General features: G+C 37.0%; 2 protein-coding genes across 2 annotated transcripts; both read left to right on the top strand.

Annotated features, from left to right (window-relative positions):
* The first annotated feature begins 2,298 nt into the window (after nucleotides 1–2,298).
* LOC107552892 (protein DVR-1-like) lies at nucleotides 2,299–4,712 on the top strand. The gene is made up of 2 exons (XM_016234929.1): nucleotides 2,299–2,601; nucleotides 3,729–4,712. Exons 1-2 carry the CDS (start codon nucleotides 2,322–2,324, stop codon nucleotides 4,565–4,567), a joined length of 1,119 nt encoding a protein of 372 aa, XP_016090415.1. The 5' UTR covers nucleotides 2,299–2,321; the 3' UTR covers nucleotides 4,568–4,712.
* Nucleotides 4,713–6,075: 1,363 nt separating this feature from the next.
* On the top strand, nucleotides 6,076–8,955 carry LOC107552890 (bone morphogenetic protein 2-like). The gene is made up of 2 exons (XM_016234926.1): nucleotides 6,076–7,287; nucleotides 8,052–8,955. The coding sequence occupies exons 1-2, from the start codon at nucleotides 6,957–6,959 to the stop codon at nucleotides 8,885–8,887; spliced, it is 1,167 nt and encodes a 388-aa protein (XP_016090412.1). The 5' UTR covers nucleotides 6,076–6,956; the 3' UTR covers nucleotides 8,888–8,955.
* The last annotated feature ends 17,005 nt before the right edge of the window (nucleotides 8,956–25,960 follow it).

A 25,960-nucleotide genomic window follows, 5' to 3' on the forward strand; every position in this document is an offset into this window, starting at 1 on the left:
TTTAGTATACATATTTATGTAAATATGTACTGTCAGTTTACAAATCTTGTCATTTTATTTACTATATATTTCTATAATTATTATTATTGGTTTATTTGTGTGTGTGTGTGTGTGTGTGTGTGTGTATATATATATATATATTAGTTTATTTTAAATATATGGTTTCTTTTTTATTATTATTTTGCATAATCATCATCTTTGTTTTTTGAAACTTTTTTTATTTTATTTTTTGTAATTTATTTGTTATGACGTTTAATTTATTTCATATAATTTATATATTTTTATATATTAATAATAGTATTTATTAGTAGTAGTAGTAGTCTTTATAATATCATAGAAAACATTTAATGTGTAAAATACATTTATATATTGTCAGCTTACAGAACATGTCGTTTTATTCCCATATACATTTATACAATTTATTTATATTTTACTTAAATTTTTTCTATTTTTGTATTATTATTGTTGTTGTTGTTATTGCTTTTTTACTTATTATTTACTAATTTATTTATTATTTTATTTTATTTATTTATTTGGATACTGTTGACTCCAAAACTCTGTTCTCCAGGGTCTGTTTACAGCTTCTTCTCTCCATTTGTCACTCAGTGGAGTTCAGCAGATGGAATGCCGCCCCAGAGGTCAGCCAGGGACCTGTTATCAGTAACGGCCTGATGCATCAATCCACTGTGTCTCGTCAGAGTCTTTACTTGACTGGAGGAATGTGTCTGATGAAGAGCATGGACGCTCTGATGCCCAGGAAGGATTCGGCACACGACAGAGTCAGTGCTGCCGTCCGATCAGTGTGAAAATGATCATAAATCCAGCATCACAAAACCCCCACCAAAACATTCAGAGGTTAATCAGAGTAGAAGAACTTGTCTGTTTAATCTTACATGGAAAAGACAGAGATCTTTAATATTTCCTCTAGTATTTTAGTAGTGATGTCTCATATTGTGCTCAGAATTGATACCAAGGTCTGCAATCAAAAGCAGAGATCTCTATAAAAACACAAACATTTCTTCACATCAGATTCTTCCAAGCTCAAATGATCTGAGTTGCTACACATTCATTTTACAGCTCTATACTCTTAGTGTATGACAACTATTGACTCATTTTTGTCCTTTTTTTAGGTTGGGGATTTTAGGAGTTGATTATTAAATTCAACTTAGAATTCCTACATTTAAGCACAATAACTCATTAATGAGTACGCAGTAAAATATGTTTAGTCTCTTTCTTTCTCTTATTTATGTTTTTCTTTTTCATATGAATATCACATGTATTTGTTCTGCTATTAAGGGCAGTTTTTTAATGTATACCATGAAAATATTACATTCTCACATTTATGTACCATAGTATTTACATGTTACTCCAAGGTACACTCTTAAAAATAAAGGTGCTTCACGATGCCATAGAAGAACCTTTTCGTCTAAATGGTTCCATAAAGAACCTTTAACATCTGAAGAACCTTTCTGTTTCACAAAAGCTTCTTTGTGGCGAAAGAAGGTTCTTCAGATTATAAAAAGGTAAGAAAGAGATGCTTCTTTAAAGAACCTTTGACTGAATGCTTCTTTGTGGAACCAAAAATGGTTCTTCTATGGCATCGCTGTGAAGAACCTTTTGTAGCACCTTTATTTTTAAAAGTGTACTACCATGTTTTTTCATGGTACATCCACAAAAAAAAACATTCTCAATTTTTTAAATCATTTTATACTGTAAAAAAATCTTTTTTTGAAAGTTGTAAATTAAACATAAATTATAGGACTCAGTTTTACAAGAAAATTCCATTTCAGATTTTCTAATTCAACATTTCACATTTAATGCTACTTGCCATTTCCATGAAATTTACTAGAAATGTCTAAGTGAAAACTGTTTCTACACAAAATGTTTCAGTGTTTTTTTTTTTTTTATTGTTATGTGTAGCTATGTTTAAATGTCAAATACAACACAATCTGATCACCTTAAAAATACCTATACCATAGGTTTTGGTGCTTATTTGTGCTTTATTCTTGTTTTTGAATTAAGATAAATAAAAACAAATGTTAAAATCATTAAGAATTAAAAAAAAAAATCTATGGCAAAATGTAGCATTTTGTGACAGCATATCAGTCTGAGTGAGCCCCTATAAACATCAAAGGCCCATTGCCACTCATTTGCATATCAATGATTTGACCCCCACAGTCCATCAGTGGATCGTTATCTCCACCAATCACCTCACAGGTGTCAGTCCTCACTCGTCTGGCTGATCATCTGAAGCTGATCAGCGGCTGTTTAAAAGGCCCTGTCCGTGCCGGAAGGTCTGTTTGACCGTGCTGCTCACATTAATGATGCTCTGTGTGATTCCCAATCTCTTGTTTTTAATGTCAAGTCTGTCTTCTCTTACTTTTATAGACACAGAAAACGTCAACGTGCAAGAAAAGCTGTTTTTAAGTTCGATGGGTCTCTCGAGTCGCCCAAAACCTTCACATCAGGCTCCAGTGCCGTCTCTGCTGTGGAAACTGTTTGAGAAGGGCAGCACACAGACCTCGACGTCTGACACCGATCCATGTGTGGTGTCCGAGTATGGAGTCCGGGGAAATATTGTCAGGTTCATCCAGGATCAAGGTGAGGCCTTGAGAATTTAGGTCAATCTTAATATGCAGTATATCATGTCCTCGTAGTTTTTAGGAAATTTGAATACAATTTTAGTAATGCCATTTGTATTTAATTTTTCCTTAATCGAATGAGTGTTTCAAAAACATGTTTTTGTTGAATAATTGTAATTAGTTCTATTCGGGTTAGTATTTTGTGAAATGCCTAACAAACAAAAGCCAGTTTCTGTATGACGTCATCCTGCAGGAAGTGACATCATTACTGTTGGTCAGACAACTGACTTGATGGCAGTATATTTTTCTGTAAATCGAGTTATAAAAAACATTAGGCACCCTTTAATTGAAATAACTCCTTAATGAAAGACACTACAGGCAAAAATATTTTTTGCACTGGTCAGTTTTGAGATTTTGGGCTATTTAGCTTTTCATAACGCATTTCAGACTAGTGGGAAGAAAGCATGCAAAATGCACATTTAGGTGTTTATCTTAATCATCTATTTGCCTCTGTAGATTTCAATTACAATATATTTTTAAAGGCCGTTTTCTCAAAATGAGGAGTTTTTCTCTTCAGCAGCACTTAAACACAAATGTACAGTTTTAATTTCCATGCACATTCAGAGGGTTTCTATAGAGGGATTTGTTTCTATATCATTCACCTAATTTTATTACTGAACTTGACCTATTTGTGTCTTTAGATTTCAATTACAATGCATATCTTTAAAGGCAGTTTTCTTTAGTTCTGCAACACTTACACTGACCAACATTTACAGTTTTATTCCTATCTCTATTCTGAAGGGTTTGTTCATATCAGACGTCTGATTTTAATCCTAAAAGCTGATTTTTTTCTGACAGTATTTTCTTATTTAAAGAAAAATCCAAAATCCCCTCTGAAAAATTTCTGGAATTTTATGCAAATTAGTGCATGTGTAATTAGATGACGCCTCATTGGAAAGCCTAAAAACTTTTGAAATTCTTAATGTAATCAACCGGGAAAGTATGGTAAGATCTATTAATTCTACCCTGTTCACCTATGGTGTCTTGCCGTAAATGATAACATTTATGTTACAGAGTTCAAAAGGTTCTGCAGAACAGGAATAACCCACTTGCACCATAACACAAAGCTTGTTTTTCCCCAAACAGGTAGTCTGATATCTGCTCCGGCCGTCCACTGCTTTAATTGTGTGAGAAAGCATCTGTTTTTCAACATGTCGGTGCTGGAGGATGTTGAGCAACTCTCCTTTGCGCAGCTGGAAATGAAGTTCAAACAGGATCTGGCTCACCTGGGACCGCATGTTTTCAGCGTGGACCTGTACAGGGTTTTGAGGACCACGCTGAAGGGAGTAACTCACGAGTCCAGCCGTAAATTACTCCTGTCTCAGTCGCTCGGGCCTGGTGCGCACGCTTCTGTGCACATCAATCTGACCGATCTGGCTGAAACCTGGAGAAAGCCAGGTAAGAACTACGGGATGCAAGTTGAGTTGCAGCTCAAGCACTTGAGCAACATGCTTCAGGAGGATGCATATGTGGAAAGCACACATTCAGCTGTGCAGATTGCTCAAATGCCAGAGTTGTACACGTCTCTGGTGGTGGTGTCGTTGAATCCGCTTCAATGCAGGTCCAGGAGAAAGCGAAGCGCTGCGTATTACTTACCTGTGACGCCCAGTAACGTGTGCAAACCCAGAAGGCTTTACATTGACTTCAAAGACGTGGGTTGGCAGGACTGGATCATTGCGCCCCAGGGGTATTTGGCCAATTACTGCCACGGAGAGTGTCCTTTCCCTCTGAGTGAAAGTTTGAATGGGACCAACCATGCCATCCTGCAGACGCTGGTCCATTCGTTTGATCCTAAAGGGACGCCTCAGCCCTGCTGCGTTCCCATCAAACTGTCCCCCATCTCCATGCTCTATTACGACAATAACGATAATGTGGTTCTGAGACATTATGAAGACATGGTGGTGGATGAGTGTGGATGCAGATGAACTCCAATTCATTTGAAATGCTGAAGTCCATATCTTAAACATATTAAAATGGTGCTTTATACTTGTTCAGTGATACTGTGGACATTGAGGACATGGTGGGAAAATGTGGATGGACAATGACCTGTAATTTGTTAAAAAATAAACTTCATTTTATAATAAATTGATTTTTGCCTCAATGTTTCAATGGTTTTTAATATTTTAGAGCAGTGAAATGTTAATGTTTTAATGATATATTGGACCTGGGTTAGAAACTGTTTGCAGCATTTCATATAAGGACAAATGATACGGCTAGTCTTACATTAGAGTATTTTGGTGAATTTGGCCCTCCAAACTAAAATGGATTTTATATTTGTGTAAATAAGTGAACACAAAACTGCAAATAAATAATTAAAAAAAAAACCCTGTAGCTGGGATTTAGGTAGATAAAAAAAGTTCTATATACATTTACAAATAAAATATTTGTAATATAATATATCGAATTTGATATGAAATTACTGTAGTCAACGTTTGAGGTGGATCAAAACCTTTCAAAGCTGTCCTAAAACCAAAAATGCATTCTTGCATTCAAAGACAACTTTGAACTTTTTTTTTTTTGATCCACTTCAAATGTTGACGTGTGTGTGTGTGTACATATTTATTTATAGGTGTATATATGTGTGTAGTTGTCATGTTTTAGTCTTATATGATCTATTTGCAAACCAAATTTACACTTACACATTTGTTGACTTCCATTTTTGCGTTTTCATATTTGTCCCATCCTGGAAAATAGTGAATGGGCTCTTCTAATGGCAGGTTCCCTTTGTGACGAAATTACTGTAGTCAACGTTTGAGGTGGATCAAAACCTTTCAAAGCTGTCCTAAAACCAAAAATGCATTCTTGCATTCAAAGACAACTTTGAACTCTTTTTTTTTTTTGAGCCACTTCAAATGTTGACGTGTGTGTGTGTGTGTGTGTGTACATATTTATTTATAGGTGTATATATGTGTGTAGTTGTCATGTTTTAGTCTTATATGATCTATTTGCAAACCAAGTTTACACTTACACATTTGTTGACTTCCATTTTTGCGTTTTCATATTTGTCCCATCCTGGAAAATAGTGAATGGGCTCTTCTAATGGCAGGTTCCCTTTGTGACATATTGCCCCATTTTATGGTTGCATGTATATACGTTTTTATAGACTTTAAGGTTTGTCATCACATAAATGAGCTTTTACCCCACCCTACGAAACATTGGCGGGAGCAAAAAGTGACAACTAGCCCCGGTCTCCTGCTTCACATCAACCGTTGTTGCCACAAGTTGGCGCACTGGCTCTGAATATGAGCGCTAGGTAGTGAGCGTCCTTTTTCATTTAAAGTTACTTCTAAACATTTGGGATCTAAATATATTCTTAGTGATAGAGTAATGATTAATTGAATTCAATTCCGAAGTAAATGCAATGACCAAGTATGTTTTATTAAAATGTAATAAAGCAATCGTATATAGCAGACACTTCCCATATTTTCTCCGTTACTTAATTAGATGAACTCTGAACTCTCCAAAGGCGCGTTTGTCCACATGAACCCCTTCACGTCCAGAGCTGATGAATTCTGTCATGACAGAATGAGTTGAACATAAAGACACACGAGGAGAGAGAGAAAGCGACGCTGTTGCACACTTGCGCACTGCGCGTAAAGGACACACACGTACCCAAACCCTCGCCGCGACTTGCAAAGGAAGAAACTTTTGTTTTGTCAATGAAGTGGACTTGTATACGCGTACTTCCCTCCGTTTCAACACCTACGGCTTGTCTTTGCACAGCGGTGACGGTAGAATATGTGTAAGAAGAGGCGGGCGTTCCTGTGGAAGTCTCCCACTGTTTTCTGCAGATAATCAGCTTTTCTTTAGTGATCTGTAACATGGAGCTGAGTGAAACGGGGAATTCTAAAAGAGGAGCAGATTTAAGTGAAGACCCCACCAGACTGCGTTGATCATCTCGTGTGCCATGAACAGAAGACCAGCTGCGCTTTGGAGTTCAAACTGGACTTTATCTGAAGCACTTGTACACCTACGGGGAAGATCGCGAATGCACTCGATTTAGTCTCTTTACTCGCGTTTAAGGTCGAGTGTCCGCGAGTTTTTCCGTTTAGTAGTACGACTTTCACGCGTTGTGTTATTTTAAGAGCGCAAATCTACTATTATGACAGGCTTTGGCTCATGGAGCTTCTCCTATCCAGATGGATCTAGCGCAGGTCTGCGTTCCTCCGTAAAGCGGCTCTAAAGGTGGCTCTGATGCACGAAGGATCCTCCAAACTCTCACAATGGCTCGATCAAACACGGAATATGGTCACATCGCCTGGCTTGAGCCCATCTGATCTCGTTAGTCACTGATCTGGCAGGTTTAGCGCGATCATGGTCTCCTCCGGCTGCGCTCTGATGGTTCTGATGGTCACTCAGGTGTGCTTTGGAGGCTCCAGTGGACTCGTTCCCCAGATCGGCCGGTCCTCTCTGTCTCAGGACGTCTTACACGCGTTTGAACTTCGACTTCTGAGCATGTTTGGACTCAAACACAGACCGAGTCCCAGCAGGTCTGCGGTGGTTCCGCAATACATGATGGACTTGTACTCGATGCACTCGGTGAACGCGGAGCAGAACAACAGCAACAGACCCAAGGGCTCCTTAGGGAAAGGCTCGGAAAGATCTGCCAGCCGCGCGAATACGATCAGGAGCTTCCACCATGATGGTAAGCAAGTGTTTACTTCAAGAATTCTCGCTCTCCGCTTTCTCGAAATTCCAGCTTTCCTTTCTTATCTGCTGTATCCTGCGTGCCTGACAGGAATTGCGATTATCTACAGACTGTTTGATGAGGAAATGCCAGTTTATTTATACAAAGTCTGATGTTCAGAGCTCATTTTCTGTAGTCTGTAGTCCCAAAAGTTTCCCAAATGGCAATGTTTATATATGTAAGTTACTAAATATATATATATATTTAGCTCGCTACTTATGGTGCAGCTACAGGTGCATTTTTTTTCTTCATTGTAGTTTTTGTCTATACTTTTTTCTCTCATCTCACTATACCTACTGTATGCATTCGTACTGAGTAAATAAAATATATTTTTTTATTTTAATTATTAATTTTAATGTTACAGCAATTGATTTTAGTATTACTACTACTACAACTACTGTGCATATAATTCAAGAGAGATGTTTCCATTGTTGAGTTGCAAGTAATTAAAAAAAAAGTTTTATGTAAATGATAAATGAATGACATGCAATGAACTAGAAATGCCCTTTGTGTTAGTTTACCACCTCTTAAGTAATCATGTTGTGTTAACCGTGATAAGTAATCACTTTTTAAGTGTTTTAAACCAGTGTGTCCAGTAAGAGGTCAGTAAAGGTCACATCCTGTCAATGAGTGTAAACAAGAAGTTTGACAGAGTACAAGGAACTGGCATTGATTCAAACAGTCAAAACTTCCCATAAACGTTAAGATTGGTTTTCCTCCAGAATCCATGGAGGACCTGTCCAGTTCGAGCGGAAAGTCGACTCAGCGTTTCCTCTTCAACCTGACCTCCATCCCGGGCGAGGAGTTGGTGACGTCAGCGGAGCTGCGGATTTTCCGAGAGCAGGTCGTGAGCAACGGCAGCGAGGGATTTCACCGCATTAACATTCTCGAGATCATCAAACCGTCCGGTTCCTTTCAAGAACCCATCACGAGACTCCTGGACACCAGGCTGGTTCAACACAGCTTGAGCAAGTGGGAGAGTTTCGACGTGAGCCCCGCCGTCATGAGGTGGACTGCGGATGGGCATCCCAACCATGGCTTCGTGGTGGAAATAGTTCACCCGGACCGTGTAGAACAGGACTCCAAAAGACACGTCCGCATCAGCAGGTCCCTGCATGACAGAGAGGACACGTGGCCCCAAATGAGGCCGCTGTTGGTGACCTATAGCCACAACGGGAAGGGAAACATGCTGCACTCTCGCGAGAAGAGGCAAGTGCGGACAAACAAACAGCGGAAGAAGCACAAAGCTAACTGCAGGAGACATTCCCTCTATGTGGACTTCAGCGATGTGGGGTGGAATGACTGGATAGTCGCCCCACCGGGCTACCATGCCTTTTACTGCCAGGGCGAGTGTCCGTTTCCACTGGCGGACCACCTGAACTCCACCAACCACGCTATTGTACAGACACTGGTGAACTCGGTGAACAGCAACATTCCCCGGGCCTGCTGCGTTCCCACGGACCTGAGCGCGGTTTCGCTGCTCTATCTGGACGAATACGAGCGGGTGATCTTAAAAAACTACCAGGACATGGTCGTAGAGGGCTGCGGATGCCGCTGATGCCCAGACACTTTATTTTTCCCAATACTAAACTTTATTTATAATAAAGTAAAACACATATTTTGGAGAAGTATATAAAGATATATTTATGTTCACTATTGGGAAAATAAATATTTTAATCCGAGTTAAACAAGCTTTTTCTGATGTACTTTTCGATCCACGTATGAAGTATGCGTATTTTGTATTTATTTCTACCGCAATCATTTTTATTGAATATTTGGTGTAATAGTTGGTGACACTTTACAATCCCATTAGATAACATTAGTTAATGCATTAACTAGCAATGCAAAGCAATAGATTTGTGCACCATTTTTATTTTAATACACGTTGAAACTTACAAATTATTAAAAAAAAGATCAATAAAAAGTTTTTTATTGTTAGTTCATGTTAACTAATGTTAACAAATGGAACCTTATTGTAAAGTGTTGCCATGTTTTTAATGCCTAATCAAAAAAGAAAATAGCTTCTTCATGCAAAAAAGTTGCAATGCAAAATGCAATAGCTACTTACCTTTGGTGGACATGCATTTAATGCAGTAATGCATTTAAATGTATTAAAATATATGGTAAAGCACTTTCCATTGGAAATGCATTGGCTAAATCTGACCGCATTCCATCAAACGATCAAAACAAAAAAGCATGCAGAGCTGGAGTTTGCAGTGCAGACGGAGCCAGTGTTTTAGAGATGCGGCAGTAAATGTGAATGCACTTATTTCAAACCAATGTGACAGGTAGTTGACACTGAATGCTCAGGAAATTAGCCGGTGTGAGTTTAGTCCCACAGTATGAGCTCTTGAAATCGACCTATTGCCTGGAGACAATGACTATTGTGTTTCTTCACATGGGTCCTTATGCATTGGTTGTGTAAAGGTGGCTTCCTCCAGCTTTATATTGAAGCCTCGCTAATTAAGAGCCATTCACTACATGGCGCTCTAAAGTCAAGAGCTAGGAAGTGTTTAATTAGAGGGACGTTGTTTAAAACGTGAGGATTGCCATGTAATTAAGTTGCTCAAAATAAAGAGTACAGAATGCAAAATGTGCATAGCATGCACTTCTTAGCTTAAAAAGTCAAATGTCTATGAAAAAAAACTGAATATGAACCATGCATTCATTTGTCTCTACAGCTGTAGGTTATAGCCCAAATCAGATGCATTTTGCCAAACGTGACTAGATATGACTCTAGCCGTATCTAGATTTGTATATGCAATTTTAAAATTGAAGGATATTCAGAGTACGTGCCCTTTAGCAACGTCTACTTATCCCGTGTGAATCATTCTCCACGTTGGACCTTGAAAATATAGTCTGTAAAGAAACAGAGCACTTATTGGGTTGTCTTGAGGTTAAACATACGTCAAAGGAATCACAACTTGACTTTCTTATGGATCATAAAGCAAGACAGTGGGAAGTACGGCTTTCCTCTCGCAGGCAGGTTTCTCTGAAATGTAACGTGTTATGCTCCACTGGTAAAAATGCCTTGATGTCGAACTATTTGAAAATGGACAGTTTGAGTTCATTAAGGGGTCTGTAACAGTATGGTGCTGGGCTATGGGGCATATGGACGCTTCAAATGAACATGTATGGTTTACAGATGTTGGGAAGACACACCCTACCTATCAAGATGGTTACTGAGAGCAATATGTGCATGCAGTGCTTCAGCTGCGCAGATAAAACAATGGAAATGTGCTCATGGAGAGTTTGATTCTCATGACAGCGCGCAGATGTTATGATGCCCTGGATTCATAATTAGTGTCGAGATTGCTTTAATGACCGAGATAAGAGCACAGAATGCAGTGAATCGTCATCTGTGATGGCAGGAATGATAATCACCTGCTTCACATGTGATTCACCGCCAAGTGCATGGAGAAATATTGCGTTGGCGTGTGCCATGCCGCATTGTGACTTCGATCTGATGGAAAAATGATAAGAGTTTATAAAGAAGCTTACGTAAAAGGACAATTATTTCTGGCTAATAATCATATCTGGCTTTCAAAACAAGTTCTTACTGCTTGTCATTTAAATTTTGGTAACACTTTGTTACCAAAACTGTTATATAAAATGCATTTTTAATGCATTAGTTACACCTTGTATGCATAATTGTAACCACAGTTATAATACTTATCTATTTATTGTTACACCTTTAAAAAGTATAATGCATTAATCACATGACCAATTTCATATGTAACAAGGAATCTTCAAATATTATAATGCATTATAGCTTTGGTTAGACTTATGAAAATGTATAATGCATTATACATAAAGAATGACTTCTGGCTACAATTGTCATTTCTGGCTTTCAAAACATTCTTACTGCTTGTCATTAAACTTTTCAGTAACACTTTACTTGAAGCCGTTATATATAATGCATTATAAAAGCATCTTGAATGCATTAATTGTGCATTGCAATGCACCTTATGGTCTTGTAAATAATTGTAACCACAGCTGTAATACATAAAATACTTAATCTAATCACTGTTACAGCTTTAGAAAGTATAATGCAATGATATCCAATGTAACAAGGAATATGATCATATTATAATGCATTTCACTTTGGTTACGGTTATTTATGAAATCCTGAATATAATGCATTATGCATATATCAAATGTTCTACCATTTAGTTTATCTGCATGCATTTTGCAAATTATATAATGCAGTGGTTCTCATTAATTATGTTTTAAATATCTTTTGATGGTTTCATGCTTCCAGCAGCCGAAAATTAACCTCATAAAATGCATTGTGTTTAGTAGAAAACATATTTATCCTAATATATAATGTCACTTGGATTACATTTTCATATGATGTGGTTTTATCCCTGTTTTTTGAGGATGAAGGCATGTTGCACAACCTGCCCGTGTTGCACCTGTCTAATTTTAATTATAATGACTGATGAGTTTGTGCTGAAATACTGTTTGAATGGACACATGACAAAGATATGGGAAGTGTTTTCTCCCGTTTCAAAGCTGATAAGCCTGTTTATTTTGCTAGTTACTATATGCATGTCAGACCAGTTGAGAACCACTGATGCAATATGAATTTCAACATGCATCGTGTCACGTGACCCGCGGCTGCACATGTGCACATGCGACCGGCTTGGCTGGAACACCAGCAGGCCTTGATTTCAGGCGAGTTTGATGGAGGGAATTTGTCCTGAAGCCTTTCATTTAGCTCATAACCGTGAACCAGGAACTCATCTGGACTGCATTTGCACCGTAGGGGCCTGACCACAGCGCAAGGAAATCATAGACCCAGAATTGCCGTGCTGCAGAGGCAGTGGCCAATTGCTGGTATTTTTATTTACTTCAGGAGGCAACGCGTTCATTTATATGCGTGCAAACATTAAACTTTGAATAGTCCTCGCAAAGCCAGCACCAGAAAATAGGTTCATGCCTGTGAGGGTATTAGACTCTTGCTAGTTTAATTGTTTGTTTTCATTGCCCAAGTGTATAAACTTTGCATGAGCCAGCGAGTGTGGAAACTCCTCTCTCATGATGCATTATGCACCGCACAAACATAATGCGCAGCTGTGGAGATATTCCGTCATTTTCTAAGTCCTGTCTTGCAATGCCATCATTTCTGGACATGCAAACTACAGAATTATTCTGTCTGTACTGTATATTTACACAATAGCAGGCCATATGGCTTCATAAGGAAGTTGTACTGCAGCCATGGCAGCAGAATAAACGTAGTTTGACCCGAAAGTGAGAGCGCTGTCATTCTTATACTCGTAGTCTTAAACTAGTAGAACAGCATTTGACTAGAAACGTCTGCGCCGCTCTATATGTCCGATGGGGGAGGTTTGTGCTGGTTTCTTTCTTGTGGTCTTGGGAAGGAACAATACAGGATTAGTTTACCCAGAAATCTTTACTCACCCTCATGCCGTTCCAAACCCGTGTGACTGACTTTCAACTGTGTAAAACAGAAATGTTCAAAAAGCACCATTTCGACTTGGCGTTTTATGAACACTGTTGCTCGTGATGTTCCTCATTTGTAAGTCGCTTTGAATAAAATTATGCTTATAAATAAATGTAAATATGATGCTTCGAGTAAGAAACGGACCCAAATTTAACCCTTGTTCTGTGAAAAAACGACCAGCCTTTAAACCTTGTAAACCTCTGTTTATGCTATATTATCACCAAATCTTGGATTTAATCTTTCTGTCTGCTTGTTTTCTTTCATTTAGCACAGTTGTTGCATTTCGTTTTAGAACTTATTTTTCGCAGGCCTCATTGATCTGAATTATTTATTTTTAAAAAAAGCATCATTTGTGGACAATTTGTCAATATTCACTTAAAAACGGTGGTGCATTAAGTTCAGACCATTGAGGCCTACGATTAATCAGTTCCAAGAAGAAATAAAAAACCTGTGCTAATCGAAATAAAACAAGTTGATAAAAAGATTGAATCCAATATTTGGTAGGTAAATAGCATAACGAGAAATTTTGGGAAAAAAGACCCCCAAAATGATGAATTTTTTGTAAGCTGTTATACCCTGAGTGAGCAAAGTCAGTAAGTTTTAATCCAATGTGATAACTTTAATATCATTTATGGGAAAAAGAAAATCCTCTCCAACACAAGTCAAGTCACCGTTATTTATACAGCGCTTTATACAATATAGACTGTTTTAAAGCAGCTTTAGAGTGATAAAACAGTGACTCGATGCAAACAAAGAAGGGTTGACAACATGAGGGTTGAGTTGTTTTTTTGCTGAAAATCTTCCCTTCCACCACAGCTCTCGAATATCACTGGTGCATGACACCAAACGGCATTGGCTTTCATGCATCTCTTAACCAAACATGCCAAGTTTGATTGCATGCATGCACAAATAAGATATGAGATGAATCGGGTAGTTTCAGATAGAATATAGTGGATTCAAACTGAACTTTTATTTTTAAATGTTGTTTTTTGTGTTGCACGGGGGTGAAAGGTCATGTGGGTTTGGAATGATGTGAGGGTGAGTAAATATCGACTGAATTTGTATGTGTCCTTAAAGAAAAGCGCACATTTATTTAGCAATTATTGACTCCATGTGGCTTGTATTGATTTTTGGTCCTTGCGACTTTACATACAATGTATTTACATTCTAGCGGTTACAGTAAAGCCGTGGGTTTGTTCAGCATCGTCTCCAGGTGCAGAGGGATCACTCAGGTAATTACAGAGGAAATTCCCTAACCACAGTGACACAGCCGGGTGATGAGCTCTTACTGTGTCATTTGACTATTCTTACGCATAAATCCTCAAATACCACCCTGTGCATGAGTCAAAAATGCCTGTTTACTCACTGAACACACCCTTCAGCTGAAGTTACTCAAAGTAACTTCTCTTTGATGTGCCATGATCTGGTGTCTGTGTACAGAGTGTGCTTTCTGTGTGCAACAGGATCTCGTTTGATATCTGCTGTGAACTCTGAGACTGCGAGAGAAAATGCTGATATTTTGCATTTTTCTAAATCGATCATTTCAAATAACTGCCCTTTTAAATAATGTAAATCATTGAAAATATATTTTTGTATTTTTTCCATTATAATATATATTCTCATAAAAAAAATGTTTGAGTGAAAAGAGTTCATATGGTCAATGTCACAAATTGTATTTATTTATTTAAAAAGCTAACAGTTTAAATTCCAGATTTCAGAAGTAAAAATGCATTTATTTGGCTTTTTTTTATTAATCATATTAAATAATAACCTTTTTAAATGGTTACAATAATTTAAAATACAGTTTGTATTTTTTTCCAATTATAATACAGTATGTATTCTCAACAAAAACATGAGTGAAAAAAGTTAATATGGCCAATGGCACAAATTTGTTAATTGTATTACTGATGTAGAAATGTTACATATTTATTATAATGTTATGGCATAACATTTATTTTTTATTATAATTATTAAAATGGGGGAAAAAATCCAGATTTTAATTAAATTTTGAATTCCATATTTCAGAAGTGAAAAACAATATATTTAATTTTTTTCTAGAATAATCATTTGAAATTATTATCCTGTTCAAATATGTTTTCATTATAAATTACATTGTCACCGAAAAAGGTTTGAGTGAAAAAAATGAGTTCATATGGTCAGTATCACAAATGTATTCACTTTTAGTGAATTAGTGACCTACAAATCTTAAATATGTACTTTTCACTTTATACCATAATATTTATTTATTGAATTAAAAATGTCAAAATATCCAGGTTTTAATTTTATTCATTTTTTTTTTAGTTTTGAATTAATTTTAAATTAATCATTTTAAATTATTATTCTATTAAATTATTTAAAGAATTAAAAAATATTTTTCTATTTATTTATATTTTAATAATTATCACCAAAAACACGTTTGAGTGAAAAAGTTAATATGGTCTGTCACCAATGTATTTATTTTATGTCAGAATATTTCTATTTTTAAATCTGATCAAAATGGCAAAACCTCCAAGTTTTAATTCCAGATTTTCACTGTCTTGTATGCATCATAAAATGAACAGTTTAATTTTCCTTTTAAACTATGTGCAGTATTATTATGCTAAAAGCAACCTGCCAAGTCAAGTTTAGCACCTTCAAATGTGATCATTTAGTGCAGATGTGCCGTAGCAGTGATACTAGTGCACAACAGAGTGCGTGATTCACGGGTCGGATTTCACGTGAAGACATCTGTGACGCGTCAGAGTGCATCACCGGCACATACTTGAAGCCTGCAATGCCTCGTGCGCTCAGACAAGTGCTTCTCCCGTAAAGCTGTCAAATTCCCTTTCCAACATAAACATCTGATGTCACAGAGCAACCATGGGAACCTAAACAAATTATACGCCCGGGATCTTTTGTCACTGTCAAATTCTGGACACGCTCGCTCTGCGAAACTCGCACAGAAAGCATAACGTTATTGAGTTCAGAACCTCGCTTTTTAAAAGGCCGCCACTTGCCAAGGCCCCAAAGACCGTTCCAGAAGTATTGGCCTCCCGATCGGCTAGCAACAGGAACCCTCCTCCATAACAAACACACCCAGGTTTCCTCCAGCTCCGACAGTCAGCTGTAGATTCAGCAGACCTGTAATTTCATGTGCAGTTGGCTGTCTCCCTGGAGATTTATTTTGTGTAAATACATGCTTTACTTCCACTGGGTCTCACCAGCAGATGGCAACCATTAGTCCATATGACTTTAAACAAAACACAGGCCGATATAAATACTTCTGTGCAGACCACTTCGACGTGTGCCATCGGGTCTTCAAACCGGAGTCACGTTGAATACGCGCGCAGGATTTAGCTCCTAGGTTTTCTTGAGTCATGCTTTCCTGCATTTTGCGCATGCCAAACTTTTCCAGAATGCATGCAGCACCTGTCATTTCTTCAGCCCCTGCTTTCAAATTATAATATTTAGGGTCAGCATGACACCAAAAATGGCTTCTTCTTTTTTTTGCATGCACGGTCCTGCGAATGATTCACAAGTTATTAAAAAAAAAAAAAAACTGATAGTGATCTTTCATCAGCTTGCTCTATGACTTTGCTTTTGAGCTGATATCAGCCCTCTTAGTTTTCACCCCTCCAATCAATCCTCCCCATGGGTTAAAATCAAACCCGCCTCGCAATTTTTCTTCGTTTCACTCGCAGATGTGTCAAATGGGCTGTGACATGTGTTGACTTTGGCCGATTTGGAAATCGTATCAATGCACTTTTCCTCACTGAGAGGCTGAAAAGTGCAGTCTGAGTCGTGTGTTTTCATTTTTTGACATGCAAATCTTAATTATTATTAGATGCTGGTGACGGGTCACAAACTAGGCCTATCCTTGCATTTATATTCATGCATGAGGCATTTCTACCGTAAATGCGCTGTTATGTCATCAGCACGATGATGTTTTAATGACATCTACTCGAAAATATTGACCGCTCCAACCCACAGTCTGATTTCACCTTAAACTATTATCGTGCACTCAAAAACGCCGAAGCATCAGGGCTTATTAAAGTGCTATCAAAAGCAGCCCTGGCTGTGACTAACATCTAATTATCTCCTCCGTTCGTCCAGGTATAAAGCCTTTCGCGGCCACTCCCCTGTCGTCCAGCCCATTAAAACAGGGCCTGGTTTCAAAGGGCTTTAATATTAGCCAGAGTTGGCGGAGATGTCAGTCTCTCGGCTGTGGGTTTTGCATTAGTGTCAAGCTCCCAGCTGGAGTTGCCCCTGGGAAGAATGCAAGTATCTTACACCCTGTCTTTGTGCCTCATTACGGCACGTCCAGAGGCAGCTGGGAGGGGTGGGATCGGTTTCCCTGGGTGGTGGTGTTGGTGGTGCAGATTTTCCAAAAGCCTTCCTATTCTACAAGCGACATGAGTGTTAAAAGACAAATCAGTGCTGTTATTTGCATAAGGAATAACTATTTAGTCTCTGTGGATTAGTGCTTTTGATTATGTGGTTTTGCACACTCACTCACATTATCTTATTCGCTTTTAACCTCCTCAAGATGAGCCCGTGGATGTATGACCTGCCTAATAATGGAGCATTTGTGTAATGACTATACACTCTTTCTTAGTATTTTTGTCTTGTTTTCCCAGCACAAATATCTAAATGTTTACATTTACTTGAGAAGCAAAAATCTTGTTTTCTGAAAAATGTCTCAAAATTAATAATGGGGTCTGAAAAATAACTTGCTTTCCTTTTGAATTAAGTTTTTTTTGACCCCCACTGGCAGATTTGTTTCTTATTTTACACTTTAAACAAAAAAGATTTTTTCTGAAAACTAGACTTAATATCTTATGTTATTTCACTTGTATCTAGATTTAAGAATGTTTAGATAATTACTAAAAAACAAGACAAAAATACTAATATTTTTGCAGTGTATGTTTGCTAGATAATTATAGTTTTCTTTCGTTCTTTGTGGCTGAGAATTGTGCAAACAAAAGATTTTTGCTTTTAGGAGAAAATCCCTATAAAGGCTAAGCTGAAATTGTTTTAGCATTTTGCTGCACTGCTAGTTATAGTCTAATGCTCTTTAAGACCAGTTGCCTTCACATTTTGTGCCATTAAATGATTACAATATTTTTGTTAATCATACCCTGCGTCTCAGTGTTCATACTATCCATCCTAAATAGTATGTGAGATTAGAATAAGTGTGTCCCAAAGCACAATATGTTGAAAACAGTATGCCAAAAGTCCCCGGATGGTCTACTATTTCAGGTCGATTTGTGAAGTGTGGATGCGTGCACACTCTAATGGCTAATATTGCACACAATCCATTGCGCTTTGGTGAAGGATTCTGTCCAGAACTACAAACACGAATAAAACGCGTTAAAAACTACAAACATGGCGGATGTGAGCGACTGGCTGTTAGGTAGAGAGGCTTAGAAAAAGGGGTTTGAGTTATTAATATTCAACATTTAACCTGGTAAAAACCTGTGTTATATTTCATCTGCAACAGCAATGTAAACTTTTATAAACATCTGTTTGGTCGTTAACTTTTAAATGCATCATTATGCAGAAAATATGAGCAGAGTTCTCTGCATGAAAGACCTGTGACTGGCAGGTCAATGTGCTACTTCTTTTCTCTCCAATACGGTAGGAAATTAAATGAAATGAAATGTGGAGGATGTTAACTGTGACAAGATGAGTGACAGGCCAGTTTACAGTGACAGGGTGCATGTAACAGGTGCGACAGAGCATCCGTTAAAGCCGCAGTTGTGTGATGTGATAGTATGTCCCAAAGCTTGCCTACTCTTCTACTACACACTCAAAAGTGTGCACTTTTTCTTCAGCAAAAGAGTACATACTTGAAGGGTGTAGTATAAGTAGGCACATTGAGATGCAGCAATAGAGTGTCCATACATCATATTTTTCTCGATTTCCCCAAAAAAGGCCGGGATTTGGCTTTGTTTTCCTAATAAAAGTCTCTCTATTTGCACTGTTTTGACCATTTTCTGTAGATCCCGCCTTCTCTCACGCCACGATTGGTCGATGATGTACAATGCCTGCATGCTATTGGTCAAACTACTTTTTTCAGTCATTACCTTCAGCAAGTATGAAAACAATAGAAAACAGAAAATAGGAATAGAACAATAGAAACACAAAGCCAAAGCCCGGACATTTCAGGCAATTTAGAGGATATATCAGGGGAAAAAGAGGACGTTTGCTCACCCTAAATTCTCATGTTGCTCCAATCCATCATGACAGAATTCGACTTTGTGAGTTTTTCTGGCAGCCATGTTGCCTCCATTTGGTAAGACGTTTTAAAAGCCTTCTTCAGACAGTCAGTCCAAATCGAATTTTTGTGTGTGGCAAAAAAATCACATGAAATACAATTTTTACTAATCCTTTTTAAGCTGCGTTCATATGTGGCTTGAAGTCCTGTTCAAATCGCATTTCTCAAAATCATTGTCATATCCTCTCCATGAAATTGATTAGCTGTGTTTACAAATGTTTACCTCAAGCCTGAGCATGAACACAAGGACCGGCAGGAGTTCAGAAACGGATCTGTGTGCTTGCGGCGGGCAAAAAAAAAAAAAAGACAGTAATCCCGTTATTTTTAATTCGCTTTGCTTGCACGAGAATGCATCTGAAAGAGATGATATGCGTGCTGCTTGGGTCGTGCATTATTCTGTTTTGCGGTGCACTTATTTTCCTTGCTGCAAAGCAAAACGGTATCATTCTTACAGAGCAACGGTAGAAGTGAACTATTGTTTTGGTAATTTTTCAGAAGCGGCCTGAAAGGAAGTGAATGGTTTAGGGGTTTTAAAGTAAGCAGATTTATTCAACTGAAAGGATTTCTATCACAGCTGAACAAATCCAATCAACAGGCATGAGGGTCATTTCATTCCAGACGCTGAGAATGTCGTGCTGGATTGAGAAGTGATTCTTTAAACACACACAATGGATTTATTCTGCTTGTCCAAATGTCTAAACTGATTTTGCGGAGCGGCTGGTCATTAGTGTAGATCTAAATTAGCTCTACGGTCTCGGGGGAACAGAAAAGTCATTGATCTTACTAAAGAAGTGGAAGTGTATGGCTGTACAGACGGTTTACGGGATGACGACTAATATTTCATTATACGGTGGCCTCAAGTATTTGGACAGTTAATGGAAAGTTTGCCAGAATATGTATATTCTGTCATCATTTACTCACACTCATTGAGTTACAAACCTGTGCTTTGAAGATGCTTTGAAAGTTGGACACCGTTGAGTTTTATTGTACTGAAATGTCTGAATGTCAGTGCATTAGATGGCAATCAGGGTTATAGTTAACTAGAACTAAAAACAAACAAAAACATTTAGTTACTTAAAATAAATGTTAACTGAAATAAAATACAATCTATAAAAACTTTTAAATAAAACCAAAACTGAAATAAAAAAAAAATCATAAAAAATATATTTATTAAAGAAAAAACTAATATAAGACAACAACAACAAAAACTTCAAGTTAAATGTAAACAGAAAATATGAAAATAAAATCCAATTCAAAATATTTGTAAAAACTATAATTGTATCTCAATAAATAGCAGGGATGACAATAGTATGAATTAATAGAATTGTATATTATTTTAACTTTTTCTTTTTTTTTTACTTTGCTGTTTGCATAATTAACTGAAGTGGCATTTAATAAACTGACAGATGTGACAGCAGTATGTTAACTGTGAATATAGTTGTGTACTGTGTACACACAAAAATACACAGTGGTGTTTATTTTAGTATTTTAAAATTTACTATTATAGTATTTATTAATATTTTGAATTAACTATTATTTTATATTTTTTTGTTTGAATTTTAGTGTAAGTTGTAATCATTTTATGTGATATAATATTTACATTTTGCTTTATTTCAATTACAAAAAAAAATACCAACACTGAGAGTGAGGACTGAAGTATTTATTTCTGATTTGAGGCATTTGTTGTTGTTCTGCGATTAAAGTCTCTCCAGATACTGCGACGTAAACAACATCTGGACGATTCATGTGACTTTTGTGAATAGTATTTTTATATATATTTTATGTTTTACTTTGCATGTTTGCTGAGTTAAAGGCCTGTTCACATTGACTTTGGTCACACTGAGCAATTATTCCACTGATTTAAGGTGAAAGCTTCATTTGCACCAACATTAACAACATGAAAACAATGATTAAACTTCAACTACCCAGAAAAACACTAGCATTGCGATCAAGAGTTTTGGACAGAAATGCAAAAAATCTAGTTTCAATTTAAATCTTGTTAAATTGTTGTGTGTGGTTGCCATGACATGGCTATGCGGTTTCAATCGGATATTTTTGGGTGATTGCTACATGGTTTTTCAGTCAAAAGGGCCTTTCCACAGCAAACAATGATTTTCTTCCATAGCATTTTGGCCCTATTTTCCATTAAAGCACCTAAAAATCTTAAAACATTTTTAAAACTTGAACAAGTATCTGCCATGGAGTTCATTTGAACAGGCCTTTAAATTGATTGTTGTATTGAAGTCCACACCCAACAGCACTTACTACTGTCACAACTACTACTAAAGATGCTAGAGATCGTGAGATACGTATAATTGAGTCGATGGAGCTCGGCGTTTGATTCACTTTTTCCTCTGACTGCAGCCTCGTCAATTATATGGATGTGATTAACTGGAGAGAGAAAAACAAAAAGCAAGAGCAAAGAGGGAGAAGATTATATGTCTTTACAGTCAGCGCATGACATAACCTTTTAAATTTAGAATATACCAAGGTCATAGTCGGCCTATAATAACTTGGAAGTAACCAAAGACAAACAGAAACCTTTAATCTGAGTTTCAGAAATAGGGCAGTGACTGATCGGCCGCCGTGCCGAGTGGGTGCAGCGCTTGGGTCCGTACGGTCATATGCTAAACACGCGCGGCCACATGAAAGCCTGGCTAATGTAGGCTGCTGCATCACAATAAGGGAAGTGCAGCGTGCCGCGGTGAAATGCCTTTAATAAAGTCAGCGTGTGCAAGTAAGTCGAGTCTGTCCCCACATGTCCCTGCAGTACTCACGTTTGGCCTGCGCTAACTGGACAATTGTTCGAATCATCGCTAGTGAGAACATACAGACAAACCTTGCTGGGTAGATTACTTAAAAGGGATAGTTCACCCAAAAATGAAAATTCTGTCATTAATTACTCACCCTCATGTCGTTCCAAACCCGTAAGACCTTCGTTCATCTTCGGAACACAAATTAAGATATTTTGATGAATTCCGAGAGCTCTCTGACCCTCCCATAGACAGCGAATAGTGAATAGTGACATGACATGTGGCCAAGTATGGTGACCCATACTTGGAATTTGTGCTCTGCATTTAACCCAGTTCAGAACCAGCTCTGCAGTTCACACACACACCGTGAACACACACCCGGAGCAGTGGGCAGCCATTTATGCTGCCCGGGGAGCAGTTGGGGGTTCGGTGCCTTGCTCAAGGGCACCTCAGTCATGGTATTGAAGGTGGGAGACAGCGCTGTACTCCTCCTACAATCCCTGCCGGTACGAGACTCGAACCCGCAACCTATGGGTTACGAGTCCAACTCTCTAACCATTAGGCCATGACTTGCCCCTACAAGCAATTACAGCAATGTAATTACCACGATTACCACGATCAAGGCTCAGAAACGTAGCAAGGAGATTGTTAAAATAATTAATGTGACATCAGTGGTTCAACCGTAATTTTACGAAGCTACGAGAATACTTTGTGTGCGCAAAGAAAACAAAAATAAGACTTTATTCGACAATTCGTTTCCACCCTATAGCGTCATTTTGGAGAGTATCACCAGTGTTGGGGAAAGTTACTTTTAAAAGTAATGCTTACAATATTGCGTTACTCCATAAAAAAGTAACTAATTACGTTACTTAGTTACTTTTTATGGAAAGTAATGCGTTACATTACTTTTGCGTTACTTTTTAAATCTGGACAGGGCTTGCTTGTTTGTTTTTAAAATATATTTTTTTTATTTCTGGCAAATATAAAAGCCTTTTCACACAAAAAGTGAAATGAATAAGCCTCAGGCTGAAGGGAAAGTACAGTATAATGCAGAAGAAGACATTTCAACACACTTCAGCAATAAAAAAAGACACACAAATGTTGTCTAGAGTAATTTGTGCTTATTAGTACGCTTGAACTGGATCATCGAAGCTCAGAAGCAAAGACATTGGTTAATAGAATGGGATTAAATACATAAAGCATATTTGTGTTGTTTAACATTTAATTATTGCAGGTTTGCGTCATATTCTGAGTTGCATTATTTTTAATCATTTTGAGGAATACTGAATCTGCGTTTTTTAAAATTATTTTGTGAGTGAGATGAATTAATGCATATTCATATTTATTTTAGAACTACAGTAACATCTTCTGATTTCTGTCACCATGGCAACACCAGAGCTGTCAATCAATAAATTGGAAAAAAAGTAACTTGCGTTACTTATTTGAAAAAGTAACTCGGATATTCTCTTGTAAATTAAAAAGTAATGCGTTACTTTACTAGTTACTTGAAAAAAGTAATCTGATTACGTAACTCGCGCTACTTGTAATGCGTTACCCCCGACACTGAGTATCACATACGTAAACAACGTATGTACGCAGATAATTTGTTTACGTTCAGATCAAAGCATTAACAACGTAAACAATGTATCTGTGTACATATGTTGCACTGTCACATGGATTATTTTAACGAAGTCCTTGCTACGTTTCTGAGCCTTGATCGTGTAATTACATTGCTGTCTATGGGAGAGTCAGAGAGCTCTCGGAATTCATCAAAATATCTTAATTTGTGTTCCGAAGATGAACGAAGGTCTTCGGTTTGAAACGAGGCTGAGTAATTAATGACGACATTTTCATTTTTGGTTGAACTATCCCTTTAACAATTGTAATCTGTTATTGATCATTTTGTTGTAATTTTGTCTGTTAATTGTGGTTAGTAATGTAATCCATTACACAATTTAGGTAATATAATCTGATTACTTTTAGATTACTTTTGACCTAACTGATTTATCACGTTGATTTAAATAGGATCATTTTCTTGATTATAGAAATACAAAGAGAGAAAATATATTACATTTGTTATTATTAACAACATACATTACATTATGTCAAGATTCCCTAAATTGGACTTTGTGGAGGATGTTGCTATGTGGTTTCTCGTGTATTTTTGGCTGGTTGCTACGTGGTTTTTCAGTCAAAAGGGCCTCTAAACTGCCAAAAAATAATTTCTTACACTGTATTTGTATCTTGTTTTACCTAAATATTTTTAAAACATTCTTAAAACTAGAAAAAAATTGTAGTTAGTAACATAGGCCTAATCCATTGCATTACATGTTAGGTAATATAATCAGAATACATTCCTGATTACTTTTGACCTAACCGGTTTATCACATTGCTTTAAATAGGATAATCTTGTACCATATCGATATAAAAATACAAAGAGAGAAAATATTTTCCATTCATTGTTGTTAACAACATGAAGTTTATTAAACGTTACATTATGTCAAGATTCCCCAAACTGGACTTTGTGAAGGATGTTGCTGTTATTGAAATTATGTGGAATTATATGGAAATTATGACTAATTGATTGCTATTGTGTGAATAATATGTAATCATGTAGTCAATAAAAAGTAACTATAGTCTGATTACGAGTATTTTTAAATGTGACATAATCTGGTTGCTAGGTAATTTCTTGGGTGTTATAGTTGGTTGCTAAGGTGTTCTGAGGGGTGTATGGCATGTTGCTATGTGGTTGCTAGGGTATGTTGGGTGGTTACTAAGGTATTTCTAGGGTGTTATGGTTGGTTGCTAAGGTGTTCTGGGGGTGTATGGCATGTTGCTATGTGGTTGCTAGGGTATGTTGGGAGGTTACTAGGGTATGTCTAGGGTGTTTTGGTTGGTTGCTATGGTGTTTTGGGGGTGTATGGCATGTTGCTATGTGGTTGCTAGTCGTATGTTGGGTGGTTGCTAGGGAGTTTCTAGGGTGTTATAGTTGGTTGCTAAGGTGCTCTGGGGTGTATGGGATGTAGCTATGTGGTTGTTAGGGTATTTTGGGTGGTTGTTAGGTGGTTTCAGTCAAAAGAACCTTTAATGATAAATATATCAGACATGATAAAGTACATTATACATTTTAATTATTAATAAATTAATATAAATATAATTGAACTTTTGTATTAAATGCAACATCTCTTTAGCTTAATCATCAAGTTTAAATTAAAATGAAAGTTTACCCTCTTAAAGACAAAACATGCCATTATTTCCCCTTCTTTCCCCAGTCAAGAGCTAGTTTCTTAAATTTGTTTTCTCAAACAATTTCATTTTAAGTGACTATTGATGTCACTTTGTGAGTCTTACTGTAGTTTGAAACGTGCGTCGTTTTCTATTCACCTTGTTTATCCAAAACTCAATTTTTCACAAATTATATCTAGGCAAACCAGCTTTTCCCTGCTGGAGCTCTGCAGCATGAGATGCGACACAAACACGTTCACAAATCAAACTGTGAAATAAGGCGAAACTGTTAATTACAGTGAATCAGACAGGTGAGCGTATGTTTACTATAGTAACAGTCACTCACGTGTTGTCTGTGAGTCACGCCTGTCAGACACATAAATGTGGGTGGATCCAAACTAAAGTGATTTACTTAAAGAATGTTTTAAGCAATGGAAAATAAGGTAAAATAAGGTGGCAAATTGTAAAAAAAAAAAGAGCATAACATACACTATTTATCCATTAATATTACTCAAAATTGCAATGTTCCAACTAAAGTGATACTAAAGTGATTTATACACAATTAAATGTATTTATAGAAAAAATGATAGAAATGCCCTTAAAATTTGACAGACCTGAAAAACTTGTGTAAGTTAATAAAATATTATAAATATTTAATCAGCTATATATTGTTAGTTATAAGTGCAAAATAAAATATTATACATATTTTTAGTGACAATGCATTTCCATTCTTATTTCTCATTCTTTGTAGAATTTCTGACTTTAATAAAATCTGAAAATGTATTTTGACAACTCTATAAAGAATATGCATTTTTACACACACACACACACACACACACACACACTTGTCTGGTCAGCTATCCTTGTGGGGACTCTCCATAGGTGTGATGGTTTTTCTACTGAACAGACCATATATTTTATTGCCCTAGG

This window comes from Sinocyclocheilus grahami, unplaced genomic scaffold (genome assembly GCF_001515645.1).
Source record: "Sinocyclocheilus grahami isolate Dianchi unplaced genomic scaffold, SAMN03320097.WGS_v1.1 scaffold460.1, whole genome shotgun sequence".
Lineage (NCBI taxonomy): Eukaryota > Metazoa > Chordata > Actinopteri > Cypriniformes > Cyprinidae > Sinocyclocheilus > Sinocyclocheilus grahami.

Coding starts and splice junctions, on each gene's coding strand:
- LOC107552892 (XM_016234929.1), top strand. CDS start 2,322: ATGATGCTCTGTGTGATTCCCAATCTCTTGTTTTTAATGTCAAGTCTG. Junction 2,602..3,728: donor CAGGTTCATCCAGGATCAAG/GTGAGGCCTTGA, acceptor TTCCCCAAACAG/GTAGTCTGATATCTGCTCCG.
- LOC107552890 (XM_016234926.1), top strand. CDS start 6,957: ATGGTCTCCTCCGGCTGCGCTCTGATGGTTCTGATGGTCACTCAGGTG. Junction 7,288..8,051: donor CAGGAGCTTCCACCATGATG/GTAAGCAAGTGT, acceptor GTTTTCCTCCAG/AATCCATGGAGGACCTGTCC.